At 39.9% G+C, this 17919-nt stretch overlaps 2 protein-coding genes across 2 annotated transcripts; one reads left to right on the plus strand and one right to left on the minus strand.

Moving 5' to 3' along the window:
* Window positions 1-332: 332 nt before the first annotated feature.
* On the plus strand, window positions 333-8390 carry LOC116266776 (inactive protein kinase SELMODRAFT_444075-like). Its single transcript, XM_031648128.2, has 12 exons — window positions 333-957; window positions 1061-1175; window positions 1409-1481; window positions 1732-2868; window positions 3906-4063; window positions 4412-4506; window positions 4710-5743; window positions 6144-6304; window positions 7196-7272; window positions 7356-7515; window positions 7676-7825; window positions 7933-8390. The coding sequence occupies exons 4-12, from the start codon at window positions 2682-2684 to the stop codon at window positions 8146-8148; spliced, it is 2238 nt and encodes a 745-aa protein (XP_031503988.1). The 5' UTR covers window positions 333-957; window positions 1061-1175; window positions 1409-1481; window positions 1732-2681; the 3' UTR covers window positions 8149-8390.
* Window positions 8391-9963: 1573 nt separating this feature from the next.
* LOC116264080 (RGG repeats nuclear RNA binding protein A) lies at window positions 9964-14909 on the minus strand. The gene is made up of 6 exons (XM_031644041.2): window positions 14475-14909; window positions 12652-13039; window positions 12360-12495; window positions 11118-11276; window positions 10929-10991; window positions 9964-10296 (listed from the first exon to the last, which is right to left on the minus strand). Exons 1-6 carry the CDS (start codon window positions 14644-14646, stop codon window positions 10108-10110), a joined length of 1107 nt encoding a protein of 368 aa, XP_031499901.1. The 5' UTR covers window positions 14647-14909; the 3' UTR covers window positions 9964-10107.
* Window positions 14910-17919: the final 3010 nt, after the last annotated feature.

Below are 17919 nucleotides of genomic sequence, written 5' to 3' on the forward strand. Positions count from 1 at the left end.
AAATCGTAATGTTTTCATTTTACACCTTTGGTTGTTCTCAGGCAGGGCGATTTACCATAAAGAAAGTGGTAATTGTCCAATTAAACAGCCACAGCAGAACCAGCAAGCTACTTTAAGATGGAAATCAAGTTAAATATTGAAAATGATAACATACTGTTTCATAACAGTTGTAAAGATTATGACAGATTCATAAAACAATGTGCAGTACAATTTTTGTCCACATATTTTACTTGTCCTGTTGTCCAGTTGTTCAAAGTATTCTTACAAATAAAGACAACCAAAACCTTAAAGAGAAGCAGTAAAAACTCAAAATGTTTGACAAGGAGAAAGCAAAAGGGTGCGGACGCGTCCCAGGAGTCCCTTGTTAGCTAGCCTGGAGAGAAGCGACCGGAGATGTACTTCATGTTCAAACGTCAGTCGTCAGTTGATGGGGGGAACGCCGGAAGGGAAGGGCAGACAGTACATCAGTGATATCTCATTAACGACTGCAATGCAGGTCGCCGGTCACAAATGAAAAGAACGTAGGGGACGGGCGGCAGGGTCCGTTTGAAAGAAGGTTTTGACAGATGCTCCTTCCTTCGAGAGGGGAGACGCCGGTAGCGGACTCAGGGAAGGGCGGGCCGGCGGCGTCGTGTCCATCTCTCTTTTGGGAACGACTGTTTGAAGAGCGACGGCAAAATTCGGACTTCGCGGCAGAGGGGAGGGCGGAGAAACCGAGATAGAATGGCGCCTAGTAAATTGTGGTACTTCACGTGGGTAGGGACGGGAATTCAGTTATCAACTGCGGGAGAAAATCAGAATTCGGAGAAGAGAATGGTGAAAATTTAAAAATAATACAGAGTAAGGCAGTCAGAAGCAGGAAGAGAGAGAGAGAGAGAGAGAGTGGAGGGAGGGGTTAAGCGGACGGAGAGGGAAAGCAGAGGGACGGCGACGGACGGAGTCCTCCATCATCCAAAAGTATTCTCTCTTTCTCTCTCTCTCTCTCTCTTTCTCTCTCTCTCCATTATTTTCTTTGTTCCTCGGCTTCTTTTGAACAGAATGCTGCTTTTTGTTGGTGAAGTTATTGTCCGTCCGTCAGTCTGGCGTCTTCTTCTTATTCTTCTTCCTGTAGCTGAGTTTGACGTTGTTGGTCTCTTTGTTCCGTGAATTCTTTGACTGCGTTCTACCGCCGGCAGGTGAAATTCTTCTTCTTCTTTTTCTTCTTTACATCTCGAGTGAATGTGCAACTGTTCGCCTTGTTTATTTAGCTGCTTCCGTCAAGCGATTCTTCTTCTCTTCTTCTCTCTAAAGATGCTTCACTGTTCTCTTTCTTCGTCGAATTTTGTTTAACTGCATTTTCGTTATCAGGACTCTCTCTCTCTCTCTCATTGTTTTTCTCAGATTTTTAACTGAGTTTCTTCTTTTTCAGAGTTCATCTTGATGAATGTTTGGACACGTTTCGAGACGGAACATGGTGAAGAAGGAGGCTGCGAGCTTGCTAGGTTTGTTTGACTTTCTGTGGTTTGTGTCTTCACTCATTAATGTCTGCTTATTCCTCGATGTCGTTTTTTTCTTTCTTTTTTTTTTTTTTGTTAAAATTTACCGCATTGTCTGCTCCTTTCACGTCTTTCGAGATCTTGAAGAAGAGCTCCTTTTTTAAAGCATTTTTTTTCTTTTATCCAGAGCAATGTTTCGATTTTTTCATCAGTTTTTCTGGAGCTCATGAAGAATTCTGGTACTTTAACGTTGCAGAGTTTTTAGGTTTCTGCTACGAAGGATTTTCACTGTAGAGCTCTAGCTGAAATGGGGGAGAGAAATCGCGGTTTCCGGTGATACAGTGCGGTCTTCCAACGCTTGTTTGGTTCTTTTCTGTGAATACTCAGCTTGCAAGTGTTAGAACTGCCTAGTTCATTTGCAAGCAAGAGCCAATGCTCTTTTTCTGCTGCTGGCTTGGGGAACATTGGACAGACAGATGCTCGCATTTTAGTTTGTGGTTCTGTTGAATTTGAGAGGCTCTGCTACCACTTCTGTAGACGTTGTTGAATTAAATATTGGTTCTTGTGCTTCCCATTCCCGAGGTTGGTTACATTGCACCTTGTTTTCTTCTGCTGCTATTTGGAGGTTTCTTGTTTCCATCCGCAAATTTCGGTTCGATCTTCGGGACAGAAATTTACGATGCTTCTTGGTTCAGAAGCACCTTTCTGGGTTCGAAGCTAGGATTTCGGTGCAAGCTGTTCATTCTCCTTCTGGCGGAGAAATACCCCTCCCTGTTCCGCCGTAGCAAGATTCTAAGTCTTCTGTATATCTTCCACAGTTCCACCTTCTTCGAAACAAGGCTGCAGGGGCAGCAATCTGAATTCTGTTTTGCTTTTCACAATCTCCTGACTGGCTTCATTTTAGTTTTATCGAAGAGGATCCTATTTATCGAGAACAGGAAAGGGCATTGTCTTAACTATTGCCGAATAGTGAGGATTTTTAGAGGCATGAGCCCTTATGGTGGAAAAGGGTGTGATGAGGGAGCTATTTCTTTTGCTTTCTTTCTTCTGACGAGTCCCTTTTGCTGCTCGCTTTTCTGCTCCACCATTAAAAGAAAAAGGGCAGTCGTTTCCGCTGGAGGGCCTGAGGTTCGAGAGAGCTAAATGACGTTTTTTTGAAGTGGATTCGGCGGGAGGTTCTTAGAGCGGGATCGTCGAGACAGTGCGATGAGCACCAACCTGCATTTGAGGCGCGGAAGGCAGGAGAAAGGGTTCGATGTTGCGGAGAAGGTTGTGGTTGCTGTTAAGGCATCTAAAGAGATTCCAAAGACAGCACTTATCTGGGCTCTCACTCATGTTGTTCAGCCTGGGGACTGTATAACTCTCTTGGTGGTGGTTCCGGCACAAAGTTCAGGTACTGTGATCCCCCATTACTTCCTTCTTGTTCACTGTAGAAATTGTGGCTGGTTAGCTTGGCCGTTTTGCCGATGTGCTGTAGCTGGATTTAATGTTAGTCACCCTTGGGCCAGTGCGATAAAAATGGGTTTCCTTCTATAGCAGTAAAGTACGGGAGTAAGATTTTCACTGTTATGTAGTTGTTTATGGCTAGAAGATGGTTGTTTATTCCATGCGAATGGGTGGTTGATGATTCGGCTGATGCTGAGGAGCTTCAAGTGTGGAAGGAAGTAATATTTAGCCATTCGGTACTTTAATTTTGGTAACCGAGAACTTTGATTTTGTTAGATATGGGCTTTAATGAATAGTCAACATTTTTTTGCTCGGTCTTTCTTGGTGAGTATTTTTTTTTTCCTTTTTTGCAAAAGCAGTCTTTCTTAGAAAAAGTATCTTTTGATTTTAGGAAGTTATAAAAGATAATTTAAACAATATACAAATAATTGGTTCTTTGGAAATATAAATCAAATGAAATTTATAAAATATATAAAAAGTTTTGGAAAAAGCACTTACAATATATAAAGAAGAACCTCTTCTGGAATTTCACAATGGTGTCCTTTGGCAAATGCTGCGTTCAGTCAATATCTTCACGTTTCATCTAGTGTGACGATATCGGGTGATATTTATGTCTATCCCTTGGCTTAGTTAGCCTAGTATGCTCTCTGGTCTGAGTGTTGCCTATAATCTGCCATGAGGAGAGATGCGTCACGAATTCTATCTACATTTTAGAGGGACCTGCCAAGTCTGTGCCTTTATGTCATTTCCATGAGAAAAGAATAAGCAATAATGAAGATTCCGGAGGTATAGTGTATACTGAATTGGAATATGTGAGGCCATAAGCTGATCGTGGGAAGGGCCTTATAATTGATATGATTTATGTAACGTACGATTGTTCAGAATGAGTTTCACATCTAGGCTGCTTGTAAGTTCATTTGAAGTTCCTAACACTTTCTTGTCTGGTTGTCAAATCTGGTCTTGGTCTATCCCATTGTATTCCAGGTAAAAAGTTCTGGGGCTTCCCTAGGTTTGCTGGTGACTGTGCAAGCGGGCATAAGAAGTCTTCTCATCTGGGTACTACTGCAGAGCATAAAAGTGAGATTACAGATTCATGTTCTCAGATGATGCTGCAGCTACAAGATGTTTATGATCCCAATAAGGTGAACAAAGTTTTCTTTCCCTCTGGTCTTTTCTTTCAATACTTTGAACTGTATTCGCTCAAAACACTTCCATCTGGCTCACCCCATTCAGCTGGTCTGGTGATTCCATAGCACTGGAATTGGAATTGTAACTGCCTTTGGAGGTTATGCCTGCTTTGTGTCTAATGTTATAACTGTAACTGATATGTTTTATGTGAATGACCAAATTTTGTTGTATTGCTAGTTCATTTTTTCTAGTTTTATCCATTGGCAATTATATCTTCATGAGCAATTTTCCATGAGGAACACCTTACTTACAGGCACCGATGCTGCCAAATGATGTTAATCAGAATTTTCATCATGGTGCAGATAAACATCAAGATAAAGATAGTCTCTGGGTCTCCCTGTGGTGCTGTGGCTGCTGAAACCAAGAGAGCGCAAGCAAACTGGGTCATATTGGACAAGTAATATTTAATTATAAAATTTTTGTCATAGTTTGTCCCATGTAAAGTGTTATGGATGCTACTTAATTTCTTAGCGAATTATAATCATTTTTATTCATTTTCTGAACTGAGTAATATCAGGTTTTTTTTTTTTTTGGGCTCTCTAAATTTCCAACTTTTGCTCATCTGTTGATCTTATAATTCAATCTTTTTCTTTCGTAAAGGCAGCTAAAGCAAGAAGAAAAACACTGTGTTGAGGAGCTGCAGTGTAATATTGTGGTTATGAAACGATCACAGCCAAAAGTTCTCCGCCTCAATTTAGCTGGATCCCCAAAAACAAAAGCCCATTCCGCATCTGCTTTGTCCTCTGAGCTGGAGAGCTCTGAGATTACTTCCAAAAGTCTTTCCAATCAATCGAGTGCTTTAAGAGCGCCAGTGGTGACTCCGACAAGCACTCCAGATGTTGGGACCTCATTTACCACTACTGAAGCTGGGACGGGAATTTCCTCAATGTCAAGTTCAGATCCTGGAACATCTCCCTTTGCTACTGGACACAAGGGTGGTTTGTCCTTGAAAAAGGAATTGGCGGCAAATGGTGATGAAGCAAGTGAATCTGGAGAACCGGGAATATATTCTGATTCAGAAAGTGGTAGTTCAGGTCCAGTCTCAACAAGTTTAGAATTCCAATATTGGACTTCTGGTCATAGATCCTCATCAAAACGAGACAAGAGTTCATATTTTAACAATACAACTACAACTGCCACAACAAAAGCACTCCTTGAGAAAATATCAAATATGGAAATTGGTTCTGCTGGGAAGACAAATTATCAGACAGATTCAACTTTATCAACTAATGTTAGAGAAGCAATTTCTTTGTCAAGAAATGCTCCTCCAGGCCCTCCTCCACTTTGCTCAATATGTCAACACAAAGCACCGGTGTTTGGAAAACCTCCTAGGTCGTTCAGCTACGCAGAACTGGAGCTTGCAACTGGTGGGTTTTCACATGCAAATTTTCTAGCAGAAGGCGGATTTGGCTCTGTTTACCGAGGAATTTTGCCTGATGGACAAGCCATTGCTGTCAAGCAGCACAAACTGGCAAGCTTCCAAGGGGATCTGGAGTTCTGCTCTGAGGTAGAAGTTCTTAGCTGTGCACAACACCGAAATGTTGTGATGCTGATTGGCTTCTGTATAGAGAACAGGAGAAGATTGTTGGTTTATGAGTATATCTGCAATAGGTCGCTGGATTACCATCTCTATGGTAACACATCTATCCTCCGCTTGTGAAAGTACAGTTGTATTCAATAATTATTATTATTATTAAGTAGTGGTAGGATTAGTATTGTTTTCGTCAGCAACAGCAAATTTCAGGAGAGAAGACAACTGGAATGCTGATGCTTCTAGTTTGAAAAAGGAAGTCAAAATCGTTGTTTTATTAGCTGTGTGCTGTGGCAAAGTCTTCCACGGTTCCACCTTTTTCAATTAGCTTCTAGTATGACTGCAAAATTCATTGAGCCCACATGTTTCAAATAACTTGTGAAATTTCTCCTTCTTGATTTGTTTTTAGCCATTTAGCCCATATCTGGCTCACTTTTTTACCACACTTCTTCTAAGTTTCTAATGTGACTGATTTCTTTTCTTGCCGCTGTTGTCATCTGCAGGGGATAGCAAAGAGCCATTGGAATGGCCTGCTCGACAAAAGATTGCAATTGGTGCTGCTCGAGGATTGCGGTATCTACATGAAGAATGTAGAGTTGGCTGCATAGTTCATCGTGATATGAGGCCAAACAACATTCTTATCACCCACGATTTTGAACCTTTGGTATGTCTGCTTTTGATTTTCTTTTAATATTTTTGTGATTCATCAAATTGCACCAACTGCATTTTTTTAGCTTTAGGGTTTAGTTATCTGCTATTTATGTTGACAGGCAGATACTCCAGTTAATGCTAGGTGAAATTCATAAAACATCCTGCTTTACTTGAATCCAAAAGTATTTCTTCCTCAATTTCCATTAATCATGATTTTTTCACTTTATAATTTAGTTCTTAGCTCTCTAAGCTGAAAATCATCTTTCCAGTTAATGACAAAGTTCTAAACAAAATTAGCTGTACTTTGACTTCCTTTGTGTTGTTTTAAGATTCAGCAATTAGATTTAACAATGCATATAATAGTTTTTCATAATAAGCAGTCCACTATAAGGTTTTCCTGATTTTTTGTGTCAGTTCAGTGGCAAAATCTAATCCCCGGATCTTTAACTATGTCATGTCAAATCAAAATTCTTCCCAAACCGCACTAAAGAACAAAGGGCATTCAAATGTGCAAAACTTGCCCAGTTCGCACATGGCTTAGCAGTAGCTGGTATAAATGTTGCTATTTTCGTGACATTATGACTTTCCTTACCCTTACCCGTTTTTCTGTAAACACAGTACTATCAGTGTCTGATCCTTAACTCTGTTCTACTTTCCCAGTTGCATTGCCATTATTGCCTTGTTATCTGTTCCCTGCCCTGGCATTACTTGCAAAAAGAACAAATCTCAACGAGACTAATTATTATTTTGTTACTGGTGAAGGTTATAGTGTGCAGCCTACGAGTCTTTTCAGGCGACAATATTTCACTCATCTTCCATGTTTATTCTTTTTATCCGTTTCTTGGTGTGCGTTCTTGACTTGCTTGCCAGATTCTTCAGTTATTGATCAAGTAAACCTTTTCAGGTAGGTGATTTTGGCTTGGCAAGATGGCAGCCGGATGGTGATCGAGGAGTGCATACGCGAGTAATAGGGACCTTTGGGTAAGCGCATGCATGTGTGTGTATGCCTAAACTTTAGTTGGTTCTGGACATGTTTCTAACTAAAATCACTGTATGGAATAAAGGTACCTAGCGCCAGAGTATGCCCAGAGTGGCCAAATTACGGAGAAGGCAGATGTATACTCATTTGGAGTTGTTTTAATGGAACTTGTTACAGGGCGGAAAGCTGTTGACATACATCGCCCCAAAGGCCAACAGTGCCTCACAGAATGGGTAACAGATCTAGTCAGTAGATTCACCCCTAATAGGTCTCACTATTGTTATTACTCACTAAATGTTTCTGAATCATATTGTTCATTATTGTGACCTGCTGGTTCTGGTTGTGCTTGTATTGCCATCATTCGTTTATGCTTACAATGTGCCCGTCGTTATAATACATGCTCAGGCGCGCCCTTTGTTAGACGAACAAGCTATTGACGAATTAGTGGACCCAAGATTGGGAAGCCGATTTTCAGAACATGAAGTCCTTTGTATGTTGCATGCTGCATCACTGTGCATCCAGAGGGATCTACATTCAAGACCTCGTATGTCTCAGGTGATATGTTCATCCCAAAAAGCTTATCTTAGTGCCCATATTGCTCCATGTCGTTTTTATGTACTTAGCTCGCCTTTTCTCACATTCCACTCCTCTACTGCAAATAGGTTCTCCGAATTTTAGAGGGCGATGTGATGATGGAGGCTGGTTTTCTGCCACTGCAATCCTTGGATCCGTTGCCCATTGAAAGGGGAAGCAGAAGGATGCGGGACGAGCAACAGCAACAGCAGAACAGTGGACCGATCATGGAGGAGACTACTTCAGCATCTGGCGTGGACATGTCATACAGGTCTCTCAGAACTTTTTACTGGGATCATGAGTAGATGAGGCGCGTCTCGTGTGACGATCTTTAAAGCCCGACTGAAGTGAAGCTTGAATGCCCTGCGGAGCCCGAGTCTTCTTCACGTCATTTGGCTGCTTGGTTTGACCTCCGACCTCTCGTAAAGGCCTGAGGTTAGCTTCAGTTATCGACTTTGGTGAATTAGTCCCAATTTTGCTCCATATATTTTCCATGTACAGCGTGATTAAGCCGAAGTGCTAATGAGCAGTATCTATTTTAGGACTCTCTCGAGATTGTTGAATTGCAGAGCCTGGGAATATTCCTTTGTGTTCTTTTGAATCCATCCAGGGACCTTTTTTACGAAAGATCTCTCCGAGGGTCAGACAATTTAATGGGGTTCCCTAGAAAGAGTTGTCAACTCTCTGTATCTCATCACGGTTACTCCATGGCCGATCGGCAATTAATAATGGGTGTATATAAAGGGTTTCAGTGTGTTTTTCAACAGAACAGACTTTGTCCAAGTTTTAGTTCAAATGTAACCAGTAATCGATTATCTTGACTTTGCATCGAAAATCGATTATTTTGAAACTAAACCCAGAGATCTTGTCTGACTACTTGGCAAATCTGACAAGACCCACTTGTGCCCCCGCGGGAGCTCTTGATCTTCAGATCTAAGAAAATCTGCTGCCCACTATGGGACTCCTCCCATACGAGAATTTTTTTGGAACAGTACTTACTATAAAGCAATGTTGCCGGCCTGAAGAGAGGTGCGCTCTCTAGGTTACCTTTTATTTGAAGCAGAGGAAACTACTTTGCAATAGTTAACAGGTAAAGAAATCATGCAACATTGAAATTTCTTGGAGAAATAGGGTGGGTACATGTATTAACTGAGTCTGATGCTTTCAGCCTTCACTAATTTCTACCACTCAAAAAGGAAAGGCTTCACTAGTTCCACTACAAGCACCTATGGACAAAAAAAAAAAAATTACAGGCAGGGTTTGGATTCATCGTCATGAAGATCCTAAATAACCAGCGTAAGTCTATGACTGCCATCATTGTTTTGTCACTGGAAGTAGTAATATTTCGACAACATGCCAGTCTCAAATGAACATCTTCAATTAGAGGACATTTCAATAAATTATTTGCATACATTAGCCGTATAATATGTTAAACAAGTTCCATTATTGAATTACAAACTCGCGGAGTTGAATTAAGCACCTACTCAAATTCGGCTTAAACAAAAAGCTTTCTTTGTGACATACAAGCTCGACTTTATGAACTACACCAAGAGCCTAAGGACGCGGAGTCGAATGTAATACGAAAAGCTTGGCCTGTTTGCCAGCCTTAAGAGAGAAATCGTAGTTGTCAGTAAGGTTTCGAGGAATTGGAGCGAGAAATTCAGTCATGACAGCATTGGAGAATATTGGAAAATTTGCCGGCAGCAGCCTCGGTTCAAATTTTTAAAACACGCAGAAAGCTCTGCCGCAGACCAACATTCGACACGTAGCAATCCTCCTCTGAATTCTTCAAGACGTCTTTATGACAGAAATATTGTTAAACTCGCTGTTTAATAGCACACAGACTGTTCAAGAGCACTAAATTTATACATCATCAGGAAATCAACGGTACCCCAATCAAGAGAAATGTGGCTGCTAATATTAAGAAAAGGGTGAACATGCACAAAAAAAGAAAAGACACGTCTAGAAAAGAAGAAAGCAAGCACAAATGATGATCAACACAAATAATTGACGAGATAATGAGTCCAAACTCAAAGACTAACGCTTTGGTTATAACAACTCCTAAAGACCTTCTAACCATGAACGCTAGATCAAAATTGAACACAAGTTCAAGCAACAGATAGAAAAAGACAACAGTTTGAATATACATCATTGAAAACAGTTTTAGATACAGGAAGCCTCATTATTCGTGTGGATCCTTGCATCAACTCCTTAAAAGACGGAATGGAAGAAATAAAGAAACAAGCATCCGACATTGACAAGTTCTACTTTCCACCAAGTGTGGGGAACTGCCCTGGATCTTCAATAGAAGGAGCAGCTGGTGCATTCAGACTGCCACCAGCAAAGCCCCCTCTAAACCCTCCACGATCACCACGTCCCCTCCCACGACCTCTTCCTCCACTGTAGTACCTTTCTCCTTCAGCTGGCTTTAAGAATTCATTGATACTAAGGGCCTGTCAAGGGGATCAAAAATTGAAATAAATAGAAGATAGCCATGGCATGCAAAATAACTAAAGGAATGCATGCTTGAAAACGTGACAAATATCGAAGAACAAATTAAGTTTATTCAATTAAGCTTCATAGCATGGTGACATTATCCATCTTCCATGTCACATTGCTGCAGGTGAGACTTGAGAACACATAGCACTTTCAGGTAAGTTAGGGATCTGTTGCAATGGCAATTGCCCTCTCCACAAGAATCTTTGGCAGAAGATATGATAAGCTTATTGCCAGTGGCAGAGAAACATGTAGGCATGTGTGGGGCACTTGCCCACATGGTTCCACCAAAATTTATACAAATTTCAGGCTCCACCACTGCCTACTGCAGTCCTCCATACACAAATGAAGCTAGAGCTATTGATTCAGTTTGCAATAGCGTTGATGTAGATGTGTGAATTGTCAGCATGATTCATATTGTCAGCACAATGCACAATGCTGGTTCATGAAATGAAACTAATGAATTCAGAAGTGGTTCTTGAGAGAAGTCCAAGCTTTTAAGACCAGCCAGGCTTGCTGCAACAGTGAATTATTTCGCAATGCATACATTATGCCAAAAACATGCAATAAATATGACTGTGCCACGTACCTTTTTCATTCTCTCTTCCTTGTCATAACTTTCCTTCCGTTTATTCAAATCTTTCTCGGACCCCTATGAGACACCAATATAAAACAATCAAAACAAGGAAACTTGTAAAAAATGACCATCAAACAGCTCAACTAAAAAGACATTTTGGTTACTACAGTTAAGCCTTATAGAACAAGAAAGTGGACTGACCAATTTAATAAATACATCATCATTTCCTTTCTTCAGCGAGAGTTGTTGCATAGACTCAAGCTCTTTGTCTAGGACAACCTTCCTCTCCTCAGCCTTCGTTGCAAGTAAAGCTTTTCTCTTTTCCTCTAAGATCTTTTCATACTCTTCAAGAGTCATTTCCTTTTAATAAAAAAAGCCAGAGATTCAGAAATTATGTACTCAAAGTTTCAGAGAAAAACAAAAAACAGATATGTAATGCAAATGCAACTGAATGTCAATAAGCAAGCACAAGCACTAGCTTGAAATGCTGTCAAATGCCAGTTACTAGTAGACAATAACTAAGAGGCACAAGAATATAAGTAATAGAAATACAGCTTACTAACAATAGATTTGAATGGCCAGTTCGACATCAGATATCGCAAAATCCATCAGAAAATAACATGAACGTACTGCTGTCAAATCCCAACTACTGGAGAATGGCCAGTTCGACGTCAGATAGGATAATATCAGAAAATCCATCAGAAATAATATGAACGTATTAAATTTGGAAACAAATATATGGGATAAAAAAGAATACAAACTTCTATACTCTTCTCTACAGCCTTTTGTTATTTCTTTCCAACAATAATTTTGATTTTCAAATATCTTATGGACATTAATACTGTTAGATGGATCAGTCCCACAATTTCATTTATAAGACAACAGTTCAGTCTGGTGTGAAGAATTGGAACTGGAAGTAACAGCCTTGAATGAAAACATGGGAAAATCTCAGAACCTGCTTGAAGCTGGTATTGAAGAGCTCCAGGATCTAGAAAACAAACAAAACTCCGAGTCATCAACATAAATCTATGTACCAGAAACTCACTTCTAAGAGGGTTTTGAGAGTTCAGATCAGCAATACACGGATCTGATGTGGTATCTACTTGGCATGAGCACCATGTCTGTTTTGGCAAAGCAAGTGTCCAACATCCTAAAAAGCTGAGGATCCCATACATTAACTGCCCCAAGATTGTGAACGTCAGAACAGAAGGGGTTTCATTCTGAGATCCATGGGTCTCCAATCTTCAGTACTGAGTAACAAGACTCAAAAGCACCCTAATTCTGATAACCAAGGCCATCAGAAGTGATCCACCAGGAAAAGATAAAACCAAAATATATCTTTATTCCACATTAATGGAGTCCTTGCAGACCCAAATATTTGGTAATACAGAATAGATCATAGGAGCACAGTGAATAGAAAACATAAAATAGCAAAGGAGTTACCTTATCCTCTGGCTCCTTTTCTTCTGCTTCATTAGAAGCATCTTCTTTGTTTGCCTCTCCAGGAACATTTTCATTCTCCGGCTGCTTTTCAGGTGTCATGCTCTTCTCTTCAGTAGTTGCAAGCTCCTCTGTTGCTCTGAATCATTAATAGCAATTGCACAATAAATAACATTCTTAGCCCATGGTCAGAAAATGCATTAATCAATATAACCAGCACATGAATATTTTGTACAGGATAGAAGGCACTCATACACATGAAAAACAATAGCATGCATGTGAAGAGTTACTCAACTGGATAAAAGTTTCATCAGCTGGAGTTCCCCAATTTCCTCGACCTGATCCCTCCCGTTTAAGTTCGGTGCCACGACCTGTTCCACTACGGCGCTCAAATTGCCTTCTTGGACGTTGAGAATCACCTGTCTCTCCATTTCCATAACCACCACGACGACCACCACGGTAAGGAGGACGAGGTCCACCATAGCCACCACGACCCCTTTCAGAAGGCCTTCCCACTTCTCCATCTTCACCCAAATTTGAGCCTCCTGTGAACCCATTGTTATAGGAACCTTCATTCGAACTGAAATCCCTAAACTGCCCACCTCCATGGCCTCCACCACGTCCAACCCCACGGCCACCTCGACCACCACGACCAGAAGAAGGTTCATTCCTAGTCTCCCTCACTGTTAATTATGCAGTTTATGAATTAATTTGTTAAACAGTAAGAAAAGTTCTGCAACCAAAATAAGAGCAGACTGCATTGCCCGAAGATGTTAATTGTATAGGTATTGAATCTATTGATCTACACCAGAGAAGAACTAACACACTGGCAGGCGTGAAGTTATGCAGTGCTAGAACTGAATTTTCAGCCTTCCAGGAAGAACCATTCTCCCAAAGAAATCAAACAAGGTATTCTTCATAAACAGATGAAGAATTTGCACAAAGCAATGGGACAGATCTGTCAAAAGTTTCTCAAGCCTGGATCCAACTGACAATAATATCCTATGTTATTTACTCATAAGAATATCATTCAGTTCTTATAAGTATTCAATCAAATTAGATTCACTTTGATCTCTCCTACCACAAGACCGATGGACAATCTGTGGTTGACAAGGCTTCCACCATCTCGCGTACACATAGAATTGAACTAACAGACTCTTTACCTCCCTAACAACATGCGAAGCTCTCATTTTCCTTACTAACTTTCATCAAGAACATTCTTAGAGTTAACAAACTCATACAAATGAATAAATGCCTGAAGCTAGCAATCCAGCCGAAAGTAGATGATGCAGTTTCATGTTAAGTTCCGTAGAATAGGATAATCTACTAAAGCAACAATCTCATCCTAACTAGAACCCATGATTGCCCGAGCTTCCTAGGCTCACGAGCAACGCCATCAAATGTCAAGACCCCGTGACCACCAAACCGTCAACCACAATCCAGCAATTCTATGGGACAGTGGTACCAAAACTGAACCAATGTGCTTGAAAAAAACACGGACATAATCACATAAACACAATGATAATGTGAACGCATGCCCACACGGACTTCTTCAAACATAATTGGATAATTCTATAGCAATATTAAGACAAGAGACACAAACGAAAACCCACCAAGCCACGTGAAAAGCAAAGCACCAGGCAATTCAGAAACAAACACGCCAACTTCTAAAATAAAATCTACACTAAACTCTGCACGAGAAAATGCATTACCAAGTGATTTGCTAAACTAAATAAGGGAGAAGACTAATCAAAAAGTCGAACTTTCACCAATTTTGGAGCCGAAAAATGCACCATGAGAATCGAGCGAACGACTAAGAAGAGCAGAGCAGTCCATGGAACAAGCATTGCACAAGAAAGCAATAAGAGGTGCAAAAGGGAAAGACTTTAGAGCCCCTCACGGAACGCCTCCATACCGTATAAATTACTTAAGAATACTAAAGCAAAAATCCAATGAAACTCATAACAACAACAAACTTCGGCCAATTTACCAAGGCACAAAAATGTGCTGCAATAGCCAGCAACAAATTCAATAACAATGGCTCCATTCGCAAAAAAAGACGAAAACCAACACAAAAGGACAATTCAACCAAATGTAATTCGTAGAAGTTCCACTCACCAGCCTGTGCCGGAGGCAGTGGCTTTGTGGGGAGTTTCGCCGCTGCCGTAGGCGCGGCCTTCTTGCCTCCAGCCGGCGCGGCAGCCGCCGCAGCCGTCGCCTTAGCAATGAGCTGCGATGGATCGTCGTTGTCATTGTCGCCGAGCAGATCGAAAGGGTTGCCAGTTGCCATCCTCCTCCTGTACAAAGACGGAGAGAGAGAGGGAAAGAGAAAGATAAATATAGAGAAGGAATGAGACAGAGCTCGGATCGGTCACTCGGACCCTAATTCCGATGGCCACCCATGGCAGAGTTTGCACAGCGCCTCCTCACTGCAGAAACCCTAGCATTCCAACCCACTACCAGTTAGGTGTTTAGAGAGAGAGAGAGAGAGAGAGAGAGAGAAACCCTAGCCGCCCTCGGATCGGCCTCATATAGAAGCCTCATCCATTTGTTGCTGCTGCTTCTGTTTCAATCCCTTTATTCTTTTCTGGTAATATTTTTTAAAAGGAAAAAGTATTATTTTCTCTTTCACTTCTTTGCTCAAGGTCCGAACTGGCCTCAGACACAAAATATTATAATCATACCCTCTAAAGCCTGGAGAAAGGAATTTGAAGTTCTAATATCCAAATCCTAGTATCTAAAAACGTGAGGATCTAAAGTAGTCAAGAAAGAAAAATATGGTTAACGCCATAGAACAATACACAAATCAAAAAAATGGATCCTCAATCAAGCAAAGATAAGTCATTACATGTTCCAAGCCTAGTGATGGAGTCACATGTGGTCTTGTGTGGGCGATTGCCTACACTAGCACTCAAAGATGCTTTTATTTTTATGTTGTTGCTTTCAAATATTTGATTATTTGTATATATTGGTGTTCCTTGAAGGAAGCACAAAAAGTTTCGAATTAATCATCCTTTCTGCCGACGGTTCGTTCACCATGATCATGCGATTTGGCGGCAACGGTCATATATATTGCCTTCCTTCTTAGGGATATGTCTGCCTCTTTTTTCAATTGATTAATGGTTTCTTGCAAGGGGAAAAGGTTTTCCTTGCAACTAAGTTTTAGTCGTACAAAACTTTGGAACAATAAATCTTAGAGGCAAAGTAATCTCCGCTCATCATAATTATTCATTCATAATCCATGCAGATCTCTATAAAAGAATGCATCCCATTGGATCTAGCAACAAAAACGACTTTTATAACCAGTTTGCCTCCTCCATCCATCCAGTGATGTCAACGGATTGGATCCAAATCAAATGTACTCGGTTTTGGATTCAAATGAAGAAAAATCATATTTGGATCTGAATCTGAAATCAGATATGAATTTAGTTTTTACATTCACGTATGAATTTGAATATGGGTTTTGGACTGAATTCTTTCTAACTTCAAAATATTTGAGCATTGGATATAGGATATTTATTTAAAAGTACATCTGGCTCATCGAATATTTATGTATATTCAAATTTTACCGATCTTATTTTTGGAAACTGAATTTCATTTGATTCCTTAATCCCATATTAAGTATATGATATTAAATAAATATCATATACTTGATGTCTATAATATGGTTTGAATTCGGTTCAAAAATCTGATTCAGCTTGAGATTTTAGTCTCAAAAATTGAATTCTGATTATGAATTCAGATTTCAGATTTAAACATGGTGTAGATTTTTTTTTTTTCATTTGAATTCCAATTATATATTTGAACATAAAAAAGAATAGATTTGGTAAGGTATATATCCGCTTCGAATCTAATCCATCCCTAGATGCCAGTTTACGACTGAGATTTAAAAAATATGCTTTGAGTGCGCCACGGTGACCGGGCCAATGACATTCAGCCAAAGTGGAAAGAACCTGTAGAGTGCGCCACAATCAAACGATGGGTGGATCTTATGGGAAAGGAGGAGAATATGAGGCCATATATAGTGGGCAAAGCACGCTATAAAAACACTCTTCTAGGTTTTGCCATAACAAATATTTGAATGGAGAAGAACAACTTATTCTAAATAAGTGGAGTTTGAATCTAAACCCTTCCAATTTGCAACAAAGGAGTTTCTCATAATATTATTTCATAAATTTGGGCTCTCGAATCTTAGGAATGACAATCTTAAGGAAAATCATTAAAAAAAGTTGATTTATTGGTGTATATAAGAAAGTGGGGGAGGCTTCGGTCTTCACTCCGGCAGGATTTCCTCCAGACCACATGAACATGAATTAGATTTTATATTTTTGTTGTCTTTTTTTCATTTGTATGAAACAATATTCGTGTATATATTGCAACTGAATGGATCACTATGGACAACTGTAAGAAGAGAAGCCATTTTCACAATCTTGCTATAAGTTCCCTTTTTTTATAGAAGAATTCATATCATAATAGTTGAATTGCTATCAAGTGTACTTCCTTTCTAACTTGAGTAGGTTAAGACTTGCGAGTTTCCTCGACAACCATAGTGACAAAACAAAGTTTGCATTAAGCATCTAGCTCTCCAGCAAAATAAACTTCACAATCTTTTTTCTTAAGTTGATGATGGTATGTTAGGAAATAAATTTGGGCCATGTTGATACCAGAAGTAATATTTGTCATCTAATATTTTCTTTCTTTTTTTTTAGCACATAAACTTAGTGCGCAGAGGAATTAAACTGACAATCAATAGGGTTGGGCCCCGAGCCGGGCCGCTGGCGGGGGCTCGGGACCCAGCCTGTTAAGGATTAACAAATATATTTTATTTTAATAATATATATTTATTATTAACAAATATATTTTATATTTTAAAATTATTTTATAATTAAAAAATATTATTTTATTATTACTAGGCTCCAGGTCTGGGTTTCAAATATCGGGCCGGGCCTGGGCCCGATGGGCCGGCCCGTCAGGTAGTTCCGGACCCGGTTTTACTTGGCCGGGTCGGGCCGGCCCGGCCCCGCCCGATGCCCACCTCTAACAGTCAATGTGGTGTGAAAGGATGCAAGTTCAAACTACTGTGCTTAAGTCTTGTAGTTTATATTTAAAGAAGTTGAAGGCTTAAACGTTAGAAGAAGACTAGGTGTTCCCTTGTTTTTTTTTTTTTTTTTGGAAACATGCATTCATGAAGTTTTATAAAGAGAATCCGAAGTGAGGCTGGGAGTTGGAGTCGGAATACCCAACAGGTAGTTGGTACTTGACTTGACTCAAATTTGAAAAAAAACGTATTGAGTCAGCCCATAAGGCCGGCTCCAGTAGGCCCAACTAAGCTTGCTTAGCTTGATGAGATTTTTTTAATATGTATTTTATTAATATATACATATATAATTATAAAATAATTATAATTAATTATAATTATATTATTTTTATATTAAAAATATTATATATTTTTAATTTTAAAAATAAGTGTCGAGTTGAACCGAGCGCATGCCCAAGCTTGGTACTTGACCCGATTGAAACTCGAAAAAAAAAACATCCTGGCTATCAGACCGACTATATGATG

This window comes from Nymphaea colorata, chromosome 1 (genome assembly GCF_008831285.2).
Source record: "Nymphaea colorata isolate Beijing-Zhang1983 chromosome 1, ASM883128v2, whole genome shotgun sequence".
In the NCBI taxonomy this organism is placed as follows: domain Eukaryota; kingdom Viridiplantae; phylum Streptophyta; class Magnoliopsida; order Nymphaeales; family Nymphaeaceae; genus Nymphaea; species Nymphaea colorata.